This window comes from Hyperoodon ampullatus (assembly GCF_949752795.1).
Source record: "Hyperoodon ampullatus genome assembly, chromosome: X".
Classification (NCBI taxonomy): Eukaryota; Metazoa; Chordata; class Mammalia; order Artiodactyla; family Ziphiidae; genus Hyperoodon; species Hyperoodon ampullatus.
Genome location: NC_136913.1, coordinates 8,370,322 through 8,393,549, shown reverse-complemented (window position 1 = coordinate 8,393,549; position 23,228 = coordinate 8,370,322). Strand labels below are relative to the sequence as shown.

General features: G+C 42.7%; 1 protein-coding gene across 2 annotated transcripts in view; it reads left to right on the top strand.

Moving 5' to 3' along the window:
- The window catches only part of ARHGAP6 (Rho GTPase activating protein 6), a gene marked incomplete at both ends in the record, with an annotated part of 490,865 nt that overhangs the window by 459,785 nt on the left and 7,852 nt on the right, over positions 1–23,228 (top strand). For both annotated transcript variants that reach the window (XM_079727900.1, XM_079727901.1), the window contains 2 exons: positions 615–794; positions 15,325–15,422. In XM_079727900.1, coding sequence (XP_079584026.1) covers positions 615–794; positions 15,325–15,422 — 278 coding nt within the window. The remainder of the gene's footprint in view (positions 1–614; positions 795–15,324; positions 15,423–23,228) is intronic.

Sequence of the window (23,228 nt, the reverse complement as noted above, 5' to 3'; positions counted from 1 at the left end):
AACTCTATTCTCCTTCAAGGTTTTGTGCAAATATTGCCACCCACCTCTTTGGAGTGTCCCGGGGGCCTCCAGAGTTGCTAGTTTCATACTTTGTACTCAATGCTTGTAATTGATCATTTTCTTTATCCTCTAGAATGTGAACCCTTTAAAATAAGGGCTGGTTTGTGATCATTGTGGGAAAAACTTTAGAATAATCAGAATCCATGAAAAATGCCTAGTCTATGGTAGGTGCTGAGTGGATGGATTAATAGAGAGATGATGGATAGATGGATGAGGGATAGAGAGAGGGATGGATAAGATGGTCAGTTGGATGGATGGACATCAATATTTTTAAAGAGCAGACAGGATAGAAATTTTATATAGTACCAGTTTCACAAAAGTAACAGTTATAACTTTTACTCAGTATGCTATTGAGATGACCACTGAGCTATGAGCTTCAATTCAAGACATGAAGCAAAAGGAAAATGATGATGCTCTTCGTGGATTCTGACAGATGATGTAGTCCTTGCAGAAAAAAAAAAGAGAGAAAGTAAAAATATTCTATTGATGATTGAACCACCTGGCATTTTCAAAAGCAAAAATCACAACAGTCCTTGTATTCTCTGCTTCTATAGGTCACTGGGAACAAAATGACGTCTCTAAACTTGGCCACCATATTTGGACCCAACCTGCTGCACAAGCAGAAGTCGTCAGACAAGGAATTCTCGGTCCAGAGTTCAGCCCGGGCTGAAGAGAGCACAGCCATCATTGCCGTGGTGCAGAAAATGATAGAAAATTATGAAGCCCTGTTCATGGTAAGTGGCCCTTCTTTGGCAAGACATCTCAGTCAACTGCCTATTGATTGCCTCTTGGTGGCATAATGAAACTTAGGCACAGCACCTTCTGGTCCATAGTGCTGGTCATTAACTGAATTCGTTGGAAGCCAGGCAGTTAATAGAAATTTACATACCTATGATGTCACTGTAAGTTTGTGATTCCATGTTTAAACAAACATATCCAAATTGTAAATTTCATTTTGTTGTCCCCTAAACAATGGTCACGTTTTGGAATCATTTAATTCTTTATATAGCAGTGTCCTTGCCCCCAAAATTGATAAAACTCTTCTTTTTGGAGCTATACGTGGCCCTCGTGAATTCATGTATTTATAACCATCCTCGGCAATGGCACCTCCTCCAAGGTCAATCCGGACATTTTGCGTCCTGCATGAAGCTTTACCTATCTTTCCTTTGTCCTTCTTGAGTCACTTTGCCATGTCACTTCTCGGTCCCTTGAACCCTATTACTGTTCCTATTGATGTTTACCTCATTCAACATTGTGTTGAAGTCATTTTTGACTATTTCTCCTAGTAGATCACAAACGCATTTAAAACACAGGCTGTGCCCTTGTTGTCTCCTCTCTGTATCCTCTGTACACTTTTGGAAAGCTCTCCATCTGACAGGCACTCAGTAAATACTTTTTTGATTTGTATTGAATTACCAGTTCCTGTTTTCCTTCAAAAAACTGCATTGCTTGCTCCAACTTCCCTTGGATCATTAGAACAAATGCCAACTCTCTTCCATGTCTATTCACCACTCGTATTGCATGTCAGAATTTACAGGAACTTTCTCCGTGATTCTTCTCCCATTTCTCTTTTGAATTTACAAATGCTCACCATAAATCTTACCTATTCCACTAGAGCCTTTTGTGGCTTCTTCAACCAAGTATGCTAGTTCCCTCTTTTGAATTTCCTTAATATTTTGTCTATATTTATCAAATGCCTTGCATTAGATTTATTTCTGTCCTTGTCTTATATCAGTTATTTTTTTGTGCATTTGAGAGCCAGTAGTTTCGAATATTTGCCCTCTCTGTCTCACCTTTGTGATCATGACCAAGTAATTCAATATTCAGTAAGCATCAATTTCAGCGTTTGTGAAATGGGAAAAAATTAAAATATGACCCATTTCCTGGGGTGGTTCCCAGAATCATTTGCTATGCAAAAGCATTCTGCAAACTGCAAAATTCTATGCAAATGTTAATTAACAATTGTATTAGTTGGGCAACACAAGTTGGCTCAAATCGTAGTACTTCAGCACAACAGTCATAAGTACCTTATTCACATAAGGTTTAATCAGATGTTTAGCGGACAGCGTTCCAGGTGGCGATTTAGGGACCCCAGCTCCTTGCATCTTGAGACTCTTCAGTCCCCTAGGACTTTATGGGCCAAACCTAGAAGGGACATCCATCATGCCCCCTCCAGTCCCATTGGACAGAACTCTGCCACAAGCCACATTTAACTGCAAGGGAAGCTGAGAAATGTATTCCTGCTGGATGCCCAGGAGGAAGTGAAAATGGATTTTTCCACAGCGAAAAATTCACGAGGTAGAATGGGGTCTTGCTCCTCTTTGAGTATTTGAGGCACTGCCCATGTGTTGCATGCAGTAAGCTCTCAAAAAAAAGTGGAAATTTTCATGAACTCTATATAAATTTCACCCTTCAGCCACAATCCTCATAATTAATTACATATTTGGATGAATCAGATGTCTGAATTTTTCAACATTTTCATCAAGTTTTAAGTCGTGTATCATCTTGCCAAGTAGTCTTGGCATACTTCATGCTCTCTAGGTTTTTTTTTAAGACAAAATACCTCTTGTCAATCTTAATTCCATTCTCACAATTCTGTATTCTAAACAAAGTTCTTTATATGAAACTAAACCATCAGGCATTTCTTTTCACGTCAGATACTAACAAATCTCTTCCTGGCCTCCTTGAAAGTCCAGTTGCTGCCATTTTCGCTGTGCCATTCCTCTCCTTCCATTTCCTGCTGCCTGGATTATTAAGAACAGTAGAAGAACATCAATGCTCCATCTTGTCCAACATTTTCCAAATCTGATCTTAGTTTGCCATTCCCTGTAGAGCCTGATACCGAGATTCTCTTGGGTAATAGCTCATATTTGTGTTCCCCAGTTGTGATCTATACTTCTCAACGAGGCCTTCCCTGGTCGCCTTGTCTAAAATCCAGCCCCCCTACCACACCACCGCCATACACACACATCCTCACTTCCTATTCCCTTTCCCCGCCTTTTCGTCTTAGCACTTACCATTACCAATAAGGGTTTTACTAATTTCTTTTGTTTGTGTTTCCCTATTAGAATGCGAGCTCCCTGACAGGGTGAATTTTTGCTCATTTCCACCTAACTTTCTTTTTTTTTTAATTAATTAATTTATTTATTTATGGCTGTGTTGGGTCTTTGTTTATGTGCGAGGGCTTTCTCTAGTTGCGGCGAGCAGGGGCCACTCTTCATCGTGGTGCGTGGGCCTCTCACTATCACGGCCTCTGTTGTTGTGGAGCACAGGCTCCAGACGCACAGGCTCAGTAGTTGTGGCTCCCGGGCCCAGTTGCTCCACGGCATGTGGGATCCTCCCAGACCAGGGCTCAAACCCGTGTCCCCTGCATTGGCAGGCGGATTCTCAACCACTGCACCACCAGGGAGGCCCCACCTAACTTTCTTTACTGCATTACCCCTATGCCTGGTACATGGTAGAAACACAAGAAATATTGGTTGAATTAATGAAGGACTCAGTGGTAGCTGTGTGACGTATGACTTCCATATTACTAATCCTTACTCCTTATACTTATCAAAAGGTTTGAGCATGGAGGAATTAAGGATACCTTTCTCAGAGTAAGTTAACCATTAACGTAAGCATTCTTGATCTCCTTAGACAGATTATGAGAATTATGTGTTGAGGAAAGGGACAAGGAAGTAGGAGGAGAGTTAGGACAAAGATCCCAAGCCTGTGTCAATAAAAAGAAAACTGGGGCTTCCCTGGTGGTGCAGTGGTTGAGAGTCCGCCTGCCGATGCAGGGGACATGGGTTTGTGCCCCGGTCTGGGAAGATCCCACATGCCGCGGAGCGGCTGGGCCCGTAAGCCATGGCTGCTGAGCCCGCGCGTCCGGAGCCTGTGCTCCGCAACGGGAGAGGTCCCAACAGTGAGAGGGCCGCGTACCGCAAAAAAAAAAAAAGAAAAAAGAAAACGGGCTCTGGAACCAGAAAACTTTGCTCTAGTCCTATCTTTACTATACATTAGCTGTGTGACCTCATCTTCTTAGATTTCCATTTCTTTAGTTATCAAAGGACTAGGTTAGAATGAATGATAACCAAGATCCCTTCTAGTTCTAAAATCTGCATGGTTCTATGCCCTAGACCTAGCTTCACCTCTTTTTTTTTTTTTTTTGCGGTATGCGGGCCTCTCACTGCTGTGGCCTCTCCCGTTGCGGAGCACAGGCTCCGGACGCGCAGGCCCAGCGGCCACGGCCCACGGGCCCAGCCGCTCCGCGGCATGTGGGATCCTCCCGGACCGGGGCACGAACCCGTGTCCCCTGCATCGGCAGGCGGACTCTCAACCACTGCGCCACCAGGGAAACCCCACCTCTTTTTTTTAATCAATCACATCATTTTGTAGATTCTTTTGGCATATTTGGCATTTCAGAATCTAGTTTGTTATACCAAAGCTGGTGGCTGGTTGGCAAAGCAGGTCTGTGTGGATGGACAAAAATTCAATCATGTAGATAGCTGTTTCATTTTGTTTTGTATTAAGAAGCTTTCAGAATTAGCACAGTAATTCCCAACAAGGAAGGATGAAGCTAGACAGGACCTGATGGTTAAAGGTGGTTAGCAATTGTGCTGTTTCACAGTCCTTGGAAGGGTTTACAAGCTCAGAGAGGGAGGCATCGCTTCCCGTTGGCATCAGAAAGGAAGACTTGTTAGAAAAGGTGGCTGTGAGTTTGTCCTTGAAGGCAGAATGCATCCTAGAAGCAGCGATGCCATTGAAGAACTGATGGAAGGGATATAAAACCCCACAGAGGCCTGGCAAGGACCCGAAGCTTGTTCTGAGTGTTATAATGTCCTTCATTTCCTCATGTTGGACTCCCTGTCCCAAGTGGCCAGTGTCCGAGTTAATGGGAAAGGACAGAAGAGAACCTGGCTTGGTCCCGTAATACAGAAAAGATAACCAGATTTAGAGGCTGCCACACAGTTCGAGAGTGTGGCTAGGACAGTCTTTTTACCAGTTGTTTGCTTTTCAGGCACTGGGTTAGAAAACCTAGGGCTGGAAAGAGGTCATGATAACAGCCATCATGATCACTCTAGCAAGAGACCAAGGCAGCAGATCATAACCGTGGTTCACCAACTTGAACATGCAACAGTTGCAAGAAAAATTCGTCAGATATTCAGATTCCTGGGCTGCACTCTAGAGGATCAAACTTAGTAGCGCTGAGATGGGGCCCAGAATTGTGTACTTTCTAATGAATACCTCCAGGGCATTCTGATAGTTTCCTAACCACATCTTGGGAAACTCCCAAGATGGTGGGAAGACCGTGAGCTTTGGAATCAGCTCCCAGAATTCAAATCTCTGCTCAGCTATGTATTTGCTATGTGATCTTGGCCCTATGCTTACCTTCCCTAAGTCTCCATTTTTTCTGTTGAAAAAAAAATGAGATGAAGCTTTACAGGATTATTTTGAGAATTAGAAATGACATCCTAAGGCACTTAGGACAGGAACTGACATATACTAGGGACTCCAAAAAAAAAAAAAAGAGAGAGAGAGAGAGAGAGATCACTGCTATTATTATAAGAAATTGATCAGGTGCCTGCCCTATCAAAGCACCTCCAGGTGTCGCCTTCGCAGTAAAACCTACCCTCACCACGCCGTGTAACGCTGCGACCTGCTCCCACACATATATACTCCTAGTCTTTATTCTTCTCTTTCTTTTAGCTCTAGCACTTATCACCTTCAGCTCACTGTATATTTATTTATTATGCTTGTTGAAACCTAATAGAATGCAAACTTTATGAAGGCAGGGATTTTTGTTTGTTTTATTCACTGATATCCACAGCACCTGGAAAGTACTTGGCAGAAAGTGTGCTTTCTGCCAAATGGGTGCTCGGTAAGTATTTGTTACAAAAAACATACTGCGATAATGCATTGCTAGAGAAAAATGCAGTTTTTTTGTTTGTTTGTTTTTGGTTTGGTGCCCATACTCCTTAGATTCCCCCAAACTTTAAATCATAACCCTCCATTTCTGATATCAACAACTATCTAAAAATTGGAAAACATAAAATGATGCTCTCTCTGGGAACACCAGAAATAAAAGAGAAGAATCATGCGTATCTAGAAATGGTCCGTGTTATCACTGTGAGGCAGAAAGCATTCACCGACTCAATCATGAACACATTAATTGTTCTGCAAGTTGTGGCTTCTGTAATTGATGTCGGAAATGCCAGAGAAAATTCATCGTGGCTCTTGGAATTACTAAGAGCTTCAGAGCAGAGTGGAGCAAACAGTCAGCTCAGTCTCAGGGCTGATACTACTAGGGCTTCTTTTTTGGAGAGAGGGAAAGAGGAGAAGGCACCACCCTTGTGGGCTGATGGAAAGTGCCGGGTGCTGTGGAGGCGTGGGAACGGCGGCGCGTTCCCACCCTGCTGATTGGTCAGCCTGAGCTGGGGATCAGCATAGCGCACGTGGGAAATTTCGAATGAGAAGTGCTGGGAGCAAGGGTCAGAGGCTGTGTTGAGGGTTCCAAGCTCAGAAGCCAGGCTTTGCTCTGTGTTCTCTTCTTTCCCGGCACAAATTACATTTTCTTAAAGCTTCTCTCACATGCCAAGTCAAAAGGAGTCAAGCAGTAATCCAGGGCATCAAACAAGAGACCACCCCCATCCAGATAATTATATACGATTTCCATTTCCCTTTTTATGTAACCACTGTTTTTAAAATAACCACTGTTTGTGTGCCAGGGGTCGGGTTAGTCATTATGTACATCATCAGCTTATTCTCAATTGCACCACCATTTCACCAGGAGCAAGCCAAGATCGTTCGCCTAAGTGATGCGGCGACTGAGTGAATTATTTCTACAGTGTGATGCCTTCCCTCACAAAAGACGAGGTGCTTTAACGTGACGTCTCAGATATGGAATTCATTTGGCTGGGGGTGGACGGGGGAGAGTATTTTAACCAGTTTGAAAATGGGGCAGAAAGGGGACCTTCAACAGCATTAATCCCTCTGGACTGATCATAACACCGACCCACTTGATGTCCAGGCCAGCAGATGGCTGTGAAAGCCCGCTCACCTTGTCCCTGTCTGTAGTGACAGAATGCGTGCACTGTTGGTGACACACGCAGGTGGAGAGGGGCAGAAGCTCTTCACCTTCCTCGAGTCATCCCCCATCACAGCTCCATGAGTCCTGGGCTCTTCGACTATATTTGTTCAATAATGTGCCCCAACTGCCAAAAACGCTGCCTGGCATGTGTCAGGCACGTGAGAAAAATTTCTTGAACTTAACGCATTCTGGCCCTTTAAGTGCACTGAGGCCTCCTTATATAATATTAAGCCATCCTCCACACCAGAGCTACACAGAAGTTCTAGGCTGGGCCTGTCCAAGTTTGAGCTTTTGCTCCCATAAATAGCCAAAGTGATTTCTCTCGGTGTGTTTGTTAGCTTAAAAAAATATATCATCATGACTTCCAATGACATTTACTTCTGCTGGGGACTGTTAGAGTTTTAAATGCAAAGCATCCTTCTTGGCTCAGTGCCAAGTGGTGGACTGGTGTGAAACACCTACACAAGTACAGTACAGTAGGATTGGGTCCTGGGAAGTGCTCTTTCAGATGCCCTTAGTGGTTTGTTATGGTGACTTAGTAAATGGAGAAAACTCAAACCATTTTTCACTCTCTCTGGTTTATGGAATAAAATACATCATAGCCGTTATACCCTAGGCAATCATTCAAGGCTTCATCTTTAATTTGATAGGGTGGATTTTAATTATGACAGCTTTATTCCTTCATATGTGCAGTGTTTACATTTTTTCTCTGAAGCAGGACAGTCCAAAGTTCTTTTGATTTTTGAAATAGCATTATCCTTTGAAGGAATATATGAAAAGCTAAGGAGTTGAGTCTCCAGATAAAAACAACCATAAATGGTACCGTTAGAAATTATCTGAAGTTACTAAATAGCTGACTAAAACACGGTAGATTTTTTTAACATCTTTATTGGAGTACAATTGCTTTACAATGGTGTGTTAGTTTATGCTGTATAACAAAGTGAGTCACCTATACGTATACATATATCCCCATTTCTCCTCCCTCTTGTGTCTCCCTCCCACCCTGCCTATCCCACCCCTCTAGGTGGACACAAAGCACCGAGCTGGTCTCCCTGTGCCATGAAACACAGTAGAGATTTTGATTTGAAACAATAAATTGTAAGGGAAGAAGCCCTTTGGGATGGGTACTACTTATAAGTAGAGAGAAGCATCTAGACAAACGCAACATAACCAGTATACACCATGAAGACCAATAATTCTGGGTTATTTTTTATTATTATTTGTAGCCATTCCAACATTTATTCAGCATCCATTGCATAGAAGGCACCACCCTACCCTGTGTTCTGGAAGAGTATAAAATTGAGTGAGTGAGTGAGTGAGTGGGTGAAAGGTTGTAGATATGCAGGTAGGAGTTTCAACTGCAAGGTGGAGAACAATCAACTATAGGCAGTGGCAAACATCAGGATTTATTATCTCACATAATAAGAAGTCTGAGGGCACAATTTTAGCAGCTCACTCACACTTATGCTCTCTCTGGTCCGCCATCTTTAGCTGCAAGAGACCACAGTCACTTCCAGCACCTCTTGAAGCCATTATCACATCCAGTCACAAAGAGAGATGTTTCCTCTCCTACATCTCTTGTCAATATGGAGGAGAACCTTTTCCAGAAGCTTCTATAAGACCCTCCCACTTAGGGTACCTTGGCCAGGATTGGCTCATATTATCTTGGCCTAGCTGTGAAGGAGGCCAGCTGACAGAGAACTGCAACCTTAGGACCCTCTATCAGTTCCAGGTGGTCAAGTCAGATAATCCCTGCCTTCTGATGATGTGACCAGCCCAAAGACTTGAGGTCTGGCACAGGAGAAAAAGCCAAAATGGAGAAGCTACACAGAGTCTGGCTTCAAGACCATTGCAATTGAGGTGCCAAGAGATCATACACTGTAACTCTAGAAATCAAGGGGTGGTCAAGAACGGAGACATATCGAGAGGAAATCCCATAACTTAGTTACCCACCAGAAGTGTTAGGCAAAAGAGAAGAATGATGTTTCTTTGCAAGCTCACAGGATAAAAGGTGGAAATTGATGGCTGTTAGTCAAGAAAGAAATCTCAGAACAAACATTGACCATCTCCAAGTTATCTGCTTTTATTATTTTCTTTTAAGTGTTTAACTTATTATTTTGTCTATTTCCAATAAAATCTTTTATTCTAAAGTTCTTTGCAACTAGTCAGGTACTTTCAAATTTGTTAGCCCTTTTGATCCCCATAACATCTCCATAAAGGCAAAAGGGACAGATAGGATATGCCCGGATTTTCAGATTCAGGAATAGAATCCTAAAGAAGATGGTCGATGTGTCCAAGTTTATATTAATTATAAGCAGCAGAGCCAAAACGGGACCTCGGGAACTATCGATTCTTGGTCAGATATTCTTTCGACAGCATCCTAATTACTGAAAAGGAATGCATATGTGAATAGTCTGCGTGGATGTTTCTTCTTACTTACTGTAAGCTGCTGTTTCTATTCAGCTCATTCCCCTGACTTTAGTTTCTCTATTAAGTATCTAAATTAATAGAAAATGAATGCTCATCCAATTGAACTGAGCCAGTAGTTTGAAATTTTTATTAAATAATTGGAAATGAAATGTGCAAATGTGGACAAAGATGACAGGAATTATTGGGAAAACAGCACTGGATGCTGTAGTATGAATATTAAAAGTCAGTTCCAGGCATCGTTTCAAATTCTCTACCTTCATTTTCCCACTGGTTCCAATTTTCTGAACAATTCCTTTATTAAAAAACAAAAACAAATGTGGTTTTATCGTATGAATTTTGGAAGCTGCCTTAAATCAAAATGGGCTATAAATAAGCTAATTAGAATAATGGATTATGTACACTGTAGTCAGTCTTGCATAATGCATAGGAAAATATTATCTACTCTTCCTGCAATACATGGATCCACATTTTTAAGCTATATTTTTTCACTTATTTGTAAATAGTGTCTCCAAGCCAAAATGGTATCATGAGTCTTTTGAAAAGAAACTGTTGATAGGTTTATAGCACTGACCCTTTCTATTTGCATTTGTTACCAAGTAAAGGTCACATATGCTACAGAAAATAAGCCTCAGTAATTATAATTGGTTGGGAATAAAGCCTAGCTGAATGAGTAAAAACTCTGAATTGCAGAAATTATGCTATTTCTGCAAAACTTTATGGCAAGTTATTTTCAAATAATGATCCTTCCTGTAACCTATTCTAATAATGTATCTGAGTTGATAATTTATCATTAGACACACCATATACTCTCAGAGAACTAATATTGTGATGTGTGCACCACTCTGAAGGCCATGCACTCCAGTTGTTTATTCTTAGTGGGAATGGATTGGTGCTTGGAGCAAAATTTTTTATTACATGTCTAAACATAGGAAATTTTTTTTTACAACTTTATTGAAGTATAATTGCTTCACAATGGTGTGTTAGTTTCTGCTTTATAACAAAGTGAATCAGTTATACATATACATATGTTCCCATATCTCTTCCCTGTTGCGTCTCCCTCCCTCCCACCCTCCCTATCCCACCCCTCCAGGCAGTCACCAAGCACCGATCTGATCTCCCTGTGCTATGCGGCTGCTTCCCACTAGCTATCTACCTTACGTTTGGTAGTGTATATATGTCCAGGCCTCTCTCTCGCTTTGTCACAGCTTACCCTTCCCCCTCCCCATATCCTCAAGTCCATTCTCAAGTAGGTCTGTCTCTTTATTCCTGTTTTACCCCTAGGTTCTTCATGACATTTTTTTTCTTAAATTCCATATATATGTGTTAGCATATGGTATTTGTCTTTCTCTTTCTGACTTACTTCACTCTGTGTGACAGACTCTAAGTCTATCCACCTCATTACAAATAGTTCAATTTCGTTTCTTTTTATGGATGAGTAATATTCCATTGTATATATGTGCCACATCTTCTTTACCCATTCATCAGATGATGGACACTTAGGTTGTTTCCATCTCTGGGCTATTGTAAATAGAGCTGCAATGAACATTTTGGTACGTGACTCTTTTTGAATTATGGTTCTCTCAGGGTATGTGCCCAGTAGTGGGATTGCTGGGTCATATGGTAGTTCTATTTGTAGTTTTCTAAGGAACCTCCATACTGTTCTCCATAGTGGCTGTAACAATTCACATTCCCACCAGCAGTGCAAGAGTGTTCCCTTTTCTCCACACCCTCCCCAGCATTTATTGTTTCTAGATTTTTTGATGATGGCCGTTCTGACTGGTGTGAGATGATATCTCATTGTAGTTTTGACTTGCATTTCTCTAGTGATTAATGATGTTGAGCATTCTTTCATGTGTTTGTTGGCAATCTGTATACCTTCTTTGGAGAAATGTCTATTTAGGTCTTCTGCCCATTTTTGGATTGGGTTGTTTGTTTTTTTGTTATTGAGCTGCATGAGCTGCTTATAAATTTTGGAGATTAATCCTTTGTCAGTTGCTTCATTTAAGCATAGGAAATTTTAAACCAACTGGACAAAAATAGAAATAGTCTTCCTAATTTGCTCATGGAAGATTCTTTTTAAAAAATGCAATATATACATTTTTGGCCTATATTATTTTTTGCTTTGCTGTTCTTTTTTTTTTAATGAGTTCTCTCTCTCTCTTCTCATTTGCACCCTTTGAATATTACTTTTGGAAAAACTGATGTAATCAAGTATATCTGTTGGGTCATGTTGTTTGTCAAAATTATCAGTCTTTTTATTTATTTAATGTAGTCAATATAGTAAGAGAACAATCTCTCAGCCTGGACCTAAAAGTCCTGCCCCTTCTCTTCTCCTTCCATTCTCATTCCCAGGCCATTGCATTTGGTCACAGAGCTTTAAATACCATCTATATGTGTCCCCCAGATCTCTATGTTCAGCCCAGGACTCCCCTTTAACCCCAGATCCTTATTCCCGATCACCTACTTGATCTTTCCTTCATTTGGATGTCTCACAGGCCTCTCCGTCTTATACCAAAGCCACAGCCCTAATCTTGACCCCCAGCCTCCTCCTCGCCCTGCAGCTTCTCTACATCAGTTAACAGCACCCCCATCCTTCCCGGTGCCTAGGCCCCAAACGTTGAAGTCATCCTCTCTTCTTCTTCCTCTCCCACTCCCTCTCCCTCTTCCTTCTCTCTCTCTCTCCATCCACTCAATTAGCTAATGTTATCGTCTCTACCTTCACTGTCTCCAGGATCCAGATATTTCTCATCCGCTCACCATGCTGGTTCGGCCCTGTATCATCTCTCTTCTGGATGTATCGACAGCCCCCATCTGCACTCCTGGCTTTACCCCTTGCTTCCCTACAATCTCCTAGTGACTCAGCAGCCAGAGTGATGACAAGTCATGTTAGTCCTCTGCTCAAAACTTCCAGTGGCTCCCCACCCACTTAGATTGACAGCAGAAAGTCATTATCATGGAGTAAGACTCCACAACATCTGGCCTTGGTTACCTGACCTACTTCCTACCACTTGCCTTCTTCCTCTCACTCTGTTCCAACCTCACTGGCCTCCAAACTGCTCCTGATTCAACATCTTGCTAATTCTTTCTTCCTTCTGCTTGGAATGATTTTCTCCAGTTCCTTCATCTGCTAAATTGTCAGTTTCTCTGACAATCCTATTTAAATTGCACCCCCGGCCCAGGATTCTTCATTGCCCTTCTTTGCTTTATATTTCTCCATGTGATCCATGCTATGTTTTCTGTTTGTTTCATGCCAGTCTTCCCATATTCACTGTCAGCTTCAAGGAGACATGGATTCTTGTCTGCTTGGTTTGCCGCTGAATCCCAGCATCCAGTGCCTGGCGCTCAGTAAGCACTCACCAAATATTTATGTAACGAATTAAAGGAATGAGGTGGGGAAAGGTCAGAGTGAGAAGCACAGTGGTACTGAGGTTGTGGGTGTGTGAGGATGACTGCTGGGGGAGAAGATGAGAAATACAGATTGAGGCAAGCAAGCAAGTAAGTGGCTTTGATCAAAAGGGGTTTTGAGGGCCTCCCTGGTGGCGCAGTGGTTGAGAGTCCGCCTGCCGATGCAGGGGATACGGGTTCGTGCCCCGGTCTGGGAGGATCCCATATGCCGCGGAGCGGCTGGGCCCGTGAGCCATGGCCGCTGAGCCTGCGCGTCCGGAGCCTGTGCTCCGCAACGGGAGAGACCACAGCAGTGAGAGGCCCGCGTACCGCAAAAAAAAAAAAAAAAAAAAAAAAAAAAAAAAAAAAGGGGTTTTGATCAAGTGTCTTGATCAGAGCATTCTGACAACCACATAGAGGAGAAATTTGATGTACAAGTTGAAGGAAATAGTACACAAGTTAGCAAGCTGTTGTATCAAAGCCTCATCAAGGATATATCTTTCTTTTCAACTAAAAGCTCAAACTAGCTTAAGGAATTTGGGGGCTCACACAGCTGAACAATCCAGAGCAAATGTGGCTTCAGGCATAGCTTTACCCAGCACTCAAGTGATGTCAAGAGAGCCCTTTACTTTCTCTCCATTTCTTGGAATTGTTTCTTCAATTGTCAGCACAATCCTCAGGCCCTGTATCCTGTCCCTCTGAAGTCTCTGGGAAATTCTCACAGCTTTTCATTGCTTCTAATGAAGTCACATGCTCATTGCTCAGGCAGCCATGGTAGTCTGGGAGTGGAATGATCATTTTCTTAGGCTAGGTTACACCTCACCCTCCAGCTGGATGTTGGAGAGCAGTTAGTTCTCCATAGGGAACTTGGGGTATGACTGTTATAAGAAGAGGGAAATGAAGGCTGGTAATGGCCAACAGACGACCACTTCAAAGGGGTAATGAAGGCTCAAACCTGGATGATTGCAGTTGGAATGGGAAAGAGAGGGAAGAAGTAACAGGCATCACGGAGATGAAATCAAGTAGATCTCCCAGCTCTGAACATGGAGGGGAAAGGACACAGAGAAGCTTGAATCCAACCCAGATTTTGAGCTTGTTTGACTAGGCTTTGGCAATGTCATTAATGACGATTCAGAATGAAGTAGGAAGAATAGATTTATGAAAGGAGGAAAGCATTTTGTTGCTTTTTCATCCCTGTTTTTGTTAATAAAATTGTTTCCAGCTTCTTAGAGCTCAAGAAGAATTGAGTTCTGCCAGAGGCAGAAGGCAATTCTTCCACCAACACTTGTTCTCAGAAGATGTGTCCCCACAGTATTTAAGAGTCTTGTTTCCGAGCCCACATGTGAGAGAATCAGACTGAAAATGTATTTTCCCTCAACAGTTTGAATTTCCTTTGGTTGAGCTACCAGCATCTACAGAGTAGAAAACCACTGGAGCCGAGTTCAATCTTTTCTCCTAGAAAAAACTTCTACATGAGTGATTTAGGATTGTAAGGTCATCTTCTAATGCACTGAGGATTAGGCTTAGAGAAACACATGAAGCTCATCTATAACACTCATGTGATGCCTCATCAAATTATGAAGCAAGAAACTTTTAATTGATGATAGACCAGGAGGCAAGAAAGGAGTGAAGGCAGGCACTGAATGACAAAGTGGCATGTGCAGATGAACTAGTCAACATTTTTTTTGAGTGTTTTCTATTTGCCAGGTGCTTTTCTAAGTTCTCAACATGTAGTAAGTCCTTTACTCACCACATCAGCCCTTTCTGGTGAGTACTCTTATTATCTCTAGTTTACAGATGAGGGCACTGAGACCTGGAAAGGTCATATACCTTGCCAGAATTCCCACACCCAGCGAGTGGAACTGGGACTCAAATGCAAGCAGTCTCCGGCTCCAGGGCCTGTCCTCAATAAACTGATCCTGTGTTCCAGAACTGCCCGAGATGGTCCTAACTTATGCCTGTTGTCTTGGCATAGTGCTAAATATGAACTCTAGAAAGTGTCCCCATTTGGACAATAAATTACAAACACCATTCCGCTTAACCGTGATATTTTGCTTATTCAAAGCCAAGAAAATCGAGTCTGAGCAACAGAGGTACCCAAATGGTTAGGCTGTATCTCCAGTCGCAAGTGGGGTGACAATTCACCCCACTTGAATTGAATTGACTAGTGACTATGACTATTTGGTAATCATCCAGTTTGTCCTAAGAATGAAACTGGCTGTATGGGTTGGTGTAGGTTTGGTTTTAACCAACAGATCACTCTGTTTTCTTACAACTTTGAAGGCACCCTTTTATACGCTATTGTCAAGTTGCCAATGACCGTAGTTCGCCTCTTGCTGGAGTGGTTTTATTTATGCCTCAACATTTGGCCCCTGCAGGTTCCCCCGGATCTCCAGAATGAAGTGCTGATGAGCCTGTTAGAGACCGATCCCGATGTGGTGGACTATTTACTCAGAAGAAAGGCCTCCCAATCTTCGTGAGTATGCCAGTTTTTCCATCTTCTAAAGCCGCCTTGGGGATTTCTATTTTCATTTCCAAAGAATTAGAAAAGTTTACATAACTCCACGCAGGGTGACTTGAGTGGAATTTTGGTGACTTCCTGGCAAATCTGATCAATCCACGTAAACAGAAAATGCTTGTCTTACCAATCCACTTATCAAATTAGAAACTGCTTTATGGGATTTTTCTGTTTCATTTTTCTTTTTCTAGCCCCTTGAGGTCCTTTTGACTGTGTTTACTGGAAAAAAAAACCCTACTAAATCACACTGGCAGGAAGCTCAGGAACTGACAGTGATGTGCATCAGTGATTCCACTTCTAGAATCCGAAAAACTGTGCTTAGGGGCCCCTAAGGCTGCGCCTGGATGCATCTTACGTGTGTAACTTACCAACGGGACAGATGCATTAGCAAACCACAAGACAGGCCTCAGCCAAGGCCTAGGTACCCATGAAATTAGAGATGCTCACCCTCTTAACTCTCCCGCTTTTTATAGCTAGCATCCTCTTGAGAAAAATGCACGCTGGTCTACACAAGCACCCGTGTTTGCAATGAGGAAAATAAGAAGCCTTGCTGTAGGCTACGGTTAGCCACCATTTTTCCCCCAAAGGAGAAGCACTGAATTTTCCCATTAGTCAGATTTTATGATTTATCTTAACCATTTGCTATAGAGGCAGAGTGTATGGGGGTGAACTTTAACAAAGCTAGTTAAGGGGGTAATACTGCGTCATGAACCAGGAGTGATGTTGCCACCATGACACCAAACCTTAAATTTGTGACAGGAAACGTTGTTTCCTTCGTGAAAGTATCATCTTATGCTGTGCTTGTTAATCTACTGAATTTTAACAGTTCTAAGACACATTTTCCCCCATGTTTTATCATCTCTGAAACTGAGGTTAATCTTATAATCAACGACATGTCTTAAATTAATTCATAGCATTTTTCCCCTCCTAGTCATACATAAAATACTGTAATGGTATGTCTTATTCAATGGTATCTCAGAAACGTGGACACGTGTTAAACTGTTCTTTTGTACTGATGTCGAACCTGATGTACTAATTTTCATTTAAAACTATTTCAGGTATGTAAAAATTACATTCTTTAGAGAAATTTGGTGGAAAGCAGTTGCACATTGTTTTGTTCCATGTTCTGTAGAACAGGGAAGAATTTTTAAGTGGATCGTCCTTTCAAGAGCACTTTAAAAAATCCATTTCTGTGCCAATCATTATCAAGATAAATTCTGCTTCAAGTAAGACATTCTGCCAGGATTCAAACCCTGAGAGCCACGAGGGAATAAAAATGTATTCAGATTGTATACATGGGCTGGTATTTCATGGTCTTGCTTTTCATATCAGAGAATTGGGCTCACTTAAAATGTTCCTAGATTCCTAACTATCATCAAGGTGGAGATTCTAATTTAAACAAACAAAGGGCTTTTCTTCATAGGAGATCTTGTGTTACCAGAATTTAAAGGAACTCACTTATTTCCCTCCCCTGTGCAAGAAAATAGACATGGCAGCCTTTCTCTTTGTGAATCCCCCATTAAGCTGCCTTTAAAACACTTCTCTGTGGGAAAGGTAGAAAACACACACCTAAAAAACCCACTGATTTTTGACTTATCGAATTTCTGCTTTTATATGACATTTTAAAATATATGAATATTATACTTGGAAGAATAGATGTTAGAAGTTATTCTTATGTGGTTTTCAATACGATCTTTGCATGTAAATGCCAAGAAGTGAGCCTTTCTTTCTCTACTCTTAGGAAAAGGAGGAAGCGTACATATTAAAGCCCATCCCAAACTGTACAATGGTGCAGCCTCTCCTGTTCCCTGTCCCTATAGGAATAAGAATTGTAAGGCCTAGGCAAGCTGACCCTACACCAAGATCTTAGGTGAGTGTCAGGGCTTCAAGAAAAGGAAGGTAAGCTCACAGGAGCACTGAAGATGTCAGAGACTAGCATTATCGAACAGAAAACATTTGGAGAAGACTTTCGCAGTGAGGAGGAGAAGGGAGTGTTTGGTTTTTTCCTCTAGGTACACGTCAGGTAGCAGCCCAGAAGGTTGATGAAGTGAAAATACATACATTAGTAAATATTTATTTATTTATTTATTTATTTATTTATTTTTGCGGTACACGGGCCTCTCACTGCTGTGGCCTCTCCCGTTGCAGAGCACAGGCTCCGGACGCGCAGGCTCAGCGGCCATGGCTCACGGGCCCAGCCGCTCCGCAGCATGTGGGATCTTCCCGGACCGGGGTACGAACCCGTGTCCCCTGCATCGGCAGGCGGACTCTCAACCACTGCGCCACCAGGGAAGCCCTAAATATTTATTTTTAATGGCCTCTTGAGGCTTGAAAAGTCCTAACCCTCGCGCTGTAGGTAGTCTCTTCGTGCTTTAAAGGCGTGCTTCTCAAACTTCACTATGCATCCAGATTACCAGTAGATCTTGTTAAAATGTTCTTTCTGAATCAGTAGGTCTAGGGGAGGGAGTCTGAGAAACTGCATTTCTAACAAGCCCCCAGATGATGCTGTGATGCTGCTGGGCCACGATGCAAACTTTGAGTAGCAAAAGCTTAAAATCTCAAGGCATATTCTTTTCTTTTTTCAATATTTATTTTATTGAAGTATAGTTGATTTACAATGTTTTGTTAATTTCTGCTACACAGCAATGACTCATTTATACATATATATATGTACATTCATTTTTGATATTCTTTCCCATTATGGTTTATCACAGGATACTGAATGTAGTTCCCTGTGCTCTACAGTAGGACTTTGTTGTTTATCCATTCTCTGTATAAATGCTTACATCTTTAAGAACTTGCAGACTTGTTGAAGGAGGCCTACAAGGGTGAAGATGATATGTGCTGAGCCCCTGGTTCTCAGCCTTGCCTCCCATTCGAATCACTTGGGGAGACTGAAGAACAGCTCCGTCTGGGCACCCCCTCTAGAGATTTGGATTCATTTATTCTGGGGTGCAGTCTGGACACTGGGATTTTTTAAAGCTCCCCTGTGTTTCTCACAAGCAGCCAGGCTAAGAACTGCCAGCTGAGAGCTGCCCCGTTAGATACTACATATTTACTGTCATCCGGGGACTTGAGGTAGGTGATTTGTTACACTCCAAAGGGGTCTTTGTGTTGACAAAGAAGGGAACCAGTGCTCCAGACCATAGATCCACGTGGAGTTTCGATATCTTCTGAGAAGAGCAAGAATTTGCAGGGAACTTTGTAGGCTGGAGAGGTTGTCAATAGGCCTGGATGTTTGGGGAGCTTGAATCAGGGCCTGGTCATAAAAGTAAATATGTCAGCTGGCTGGGGACACGATAAAGAGGCCGGCCAGCACAGAGGGCAGAAGCCCTTAAATAGCAAGCTTAGCAGCGGTGCTTAAATCAAGAAGCAGCGGCAAAGAATTACAGTGATGATAGATCATGGTAGTGACAGAATACAGTGGTGACAAGTTATAGTACCCCCAATGCCAGACAGTGCTGGCCACACTGACATGTCAATTATCCATCAATAGCACACCCTTCTATGATACAACGTGCTGGTTATGAGCTTTGGATTCAGAGCCAGATTGCCTGAGTCCAAATTCCAGTTCCACTGCTATTAGCTGTGTGGTCTTGGGTAAATAAATTCATCTCTCTCTGTCTCAGTTTCCTCATCTGTAAACTAGGGATAAAAAGTCACACTAACTTTATGGAGTTGTTCTGCTATTAGAACAGAATCTGGTTTTTAGATAAATGCTTAGTACTTGTTAGTGATTATTATCACATTACTTAGAATTTCACCATTCTGTTCATTTACAACTACTTACCAAAAACTTACCAAAAACTTGGGTGTCACTAGATTCTACCTTGCTGTCCATGAGCTAGCAACCTATGAAGGCAATATGGCGTGAGAGAACCCATCCACGTTAAGTTGTGGCACTGTCTTGAAAGGCAAAGCTCACCTGATCTAATTGGCATCAGGACGATGGCGTAGTTCTGGAACAGACAGAGGGGTGAGGGTGAAATGCACTGAAGTTGGGAACGTGACCTGCTTGCACCAGGCCAGGTAGATTTCTGAAGGGACTGGAAGCGATTGCGTTTGCAGGTCATGAGGTCGAGAACCTGGATAAGCTGTGGCGCAATGGGAATGGACAGAATTCTTGTTCTGAAGAGCTTATTTAGTGAAAACTCAGCTACGAGGGCTATGAAAGGTAAGAATGGAAAGGATTCGCAGGAAGACCACAGAGTGGGAAGCAACAGTAGCTTCTAAAATGAAGATCGTAAGTGCAGTGATACGCACAAGCTGCCTCATTATTCTCTTCCGACCCTTTGATTTTTTTCCTGAAGCTTCTGTTCTTTGCCATCAGTTCACATACCTAAATAAGGTTTTAGATTCCTGTGCCCCACGTGGAAACTGCACAAGATTTTATCTGGAGTGGACAAGTAAGTTTTCAAAAGAGTGTCAAACCAAGAACGAGAACATATTCCTCAAAATTTCTGTTTTGCAAGATGAAACGTTTAGTGATATTTGGGGATTTAATGTTTTGATTTGAATCTTTTCCCTTCTTTATGTGCGACAAGAGAATTGGGGGAGTGAGAGGAGGATTCGTTATTTCTTCTTGTGCTTGTCTACTTACATTTTTGGCCTCAACTAAAATGGAATGCCAAGAGGAGATTAGAAGAGATTTATATTACTAACAATGAAAGACTTCCAGTTTTTTAATTGCTTGTCTGGTATATTTATTAGAATTATGTGCTCTTTTCTTCAAAGATACTTAAAATAGACCCTCCCCCTTGATTTAGGGATGTAAAGTACTAGGGGATGAGAATGGAGTCAAAGAGGGCAAAGTACGTTAAACGCAGGCATTTGCAACAGAGCAGAAGTGCAGTGTCACGGCAGGGCAGGGGCTAGGCTGAGGGGAGTGAGGTGCAGATTTTAAGGGTGTGTTAAAACGGTCATCAAAATGAACAATATTGAAGTGTAGTATTCTTTAAAAATCAAAGTTAGCACCAAAAATCTCTGATGAGCAGAATATCAAAAAATTTTAAAAGACCTGGGCGAATTCTAACATCCAGGGTGCTGGCTTTATCTCCTGGTGGGAGTTTGGATCCGTGTCAGCTTCTCTGTAGAGCAGGGTGCATTTGTCCCTAGGATTCTGCATAAGGGATGCTTTGCAGAATTGAGCATGATGAATGTGAAAACCTTCCATAAGTCCAGAGCTACTGTGGCAGTGGATTCCTTTCCTGGTACCGTTAACGGTGTCCGAGATGGTTATGTGCTTTGAGTTCCAACAGACTGAGGTTTATCCGTTCATGGCAAAGCCAAGCACGAAGCCAATGCAAGTTCAAAATCCCCAAAGGTGTTTCTCACTGGGGTTGCTCAGTGACGGGCTGGGCTGGCCACTTCCGGTGATTGAACCGGAGTTTTCCGTTTATCCACAGAACAAGTTCTGTGCTTCCGGCTGCAGTACAGGCCTGCCCACAGTACCCTGCCAGCGTGTTTACACCCTGACCTGAAGGGACCAGCTAAGGGTGAGAAAGTGATTCGCTCTCCGCGTCCATCTCATGCTTGGTTGGTTGGCTGAGACTGGCCATGCATGCTGTGGATGGTCCCGGGGCTTTCAGGTCTCATGGGAAAGCTCTCCATTCATGGAAGCAAACCCATGTCAACTGGCAGTGTATCCGCTCAAACCCATGAAATTCCAAGACATAGAGCGAGGGAACATTTTGTGCTTCTAAACGATTTCTCATCTAGTGAATCACGGGTTAGCATAAATAGTTTAGATAAATGCATGAATATTTTATTGCCTTTACTTGGAGCGTTGAACTTCAAATTGTCTTCCTAGAGTAGAATCATTTTAGAGGCAAATCTTAGAGAAGACGTTGGTGGCTCCTGTCTCATTTTCCAGAGGGAGGGTCCTGGATTTGTTTCCAATTGATTTAATGATAAAGCGATGGAATGACACTCAAATTTTTTAGAACTCTGAACTGCCAGTGTTATAGTGAGAGTTCTGAGGAGTTTTATTTTGTTTATTTTGTTTATTAATTGGTGGGCTGTCGTGTGGAAAGACAGTTCTTGGGCATGGGTTCTTAGGTACATTTGGCCACCATCTTATTGACCTCTGCCGAGAAAATAAAATGATAAATAGGAAATACTTTAAACATATAAAAGGGCCACCAACTCTAAGCATAAAACAAGCATTTTACTATTGATTTTTAATCATTTTGAATAGTATTTATGAAATAAGTTTAAGGAGTCTCAACCCCTAATGCCGGTACTGCTAGAAAGACGTGTAATTTTGATATCTCCTCATTTCTTTGGCTCGTCTCTAGACTTGTGATCAGAAACAAGGCGAGTTGTTAACAGTAGCTTAGTACAATTTCTGCCACATAATGGACTCTATACAAATAGCAACTTTTGTGCTTCTCTCAGGCCAAGGCGTTACTTCACATGAGTGTATATACCACAAGCTGTTTGCCATGGGCACTCAATCAGTATCCGCTTCCACGGGCAAGTACGCTGGCTGGGAAAAGAGGTGTCACCTCTCATGGGGTTTCCCCACCTGCCCGTGTCCCTGGCTGTGACCCCAGCCACCCTGAGGAGGTTCGTGGTCTGTGTCTGCTTCATTCACCTCTACCTCCAGGGATTAGCTCTAGCCCCCTCCTCCAGTTTCTCCCCTGATTGGGGCCACAGCTGTGGTGACTTTGGTGGCTTGACTTAGGAGAATGACACAGAAGAGCAGAGAAAGGCAGGTTGGCCCCTCCTGCCCACCCCCCCCCTTAACACGTTCTGATCCATCACCAAACAACGTTCAGTTATCCGGATCCTGCAGACCGGAGCTGGCTGGATTGGGCACACTCCCTCTCCTCTACTCAGTTGTGGCGCCAGCCACCTCAAGGTCAGGACCACCACATTTACCCCCGCTGCCAGCCAGGGCTGAGGTTTTGGCCACTGTCTGTGGTTTCCCTCCTGATTTGACACTTACTAGATCCATAGCCCACGGTCACATCTGTGGGTTGAGGGAAGGCAGGTAGGTTTGGTATCTGGGGTTCTCAAACTTCCCCAAGCATCAAAATTACCTGGAGGGCTCTTAAAGCCCTGCCCCCAGAGGTTCCCTTTCAATCGGCCAAGCCAGCTTCATGGGCTGAGCCCTGCACTCAGAAGCAGCACCCATTTGGCTTAGTGATCTGCTGTCACCATCTTGAAATTCTAATCATTTTTTTAATCTTGGGGCCCCACATGTTCATTTTGCCCTGGGCCCTGCATATGGTGGCCAGTCTTGTCAGGAGGTCCAGAATGGAGCTTGAGAATTTGCATTTCCAACAAGTAATGCATTTCCCAGGTGACAGCGATGCGGCCGCATCAGAACCACTGAGTGAGGTTTTGCAGAGTCAGCCCAAAGGCAGAGGAAGAGGACAGTGGCTCTCCACCTCCCCTCCTCTCTCACCTCTGCTGGATCAGATCCAATCACAGCCATGATCATGGAGGAAAAAACAATGTGACAGCTTCAGTTATTTTGGTTATTGCTGTTATTCTCTGTTTTGTTTTAACCAAACTGAATGCTCTCATGAAGCATGCTGCCTTTTTAATACCCCCAGCAGCATGGACTTGATTTCCCTGTCTTTACACCAGTCCAAAACCAATGTATTGAAGCAGCTCGCAAAAATATGTAAAGTGGAACAGTATCATAGTAAGTAATTTGAAAGACCAGGGAAAGGAAAGCAGTGGAAGAGTGATAAGGTAAAAGATGAAGTTGGGGTGTGAAACACACAAAGGCTTCACACAAGCTCCAATGTCACA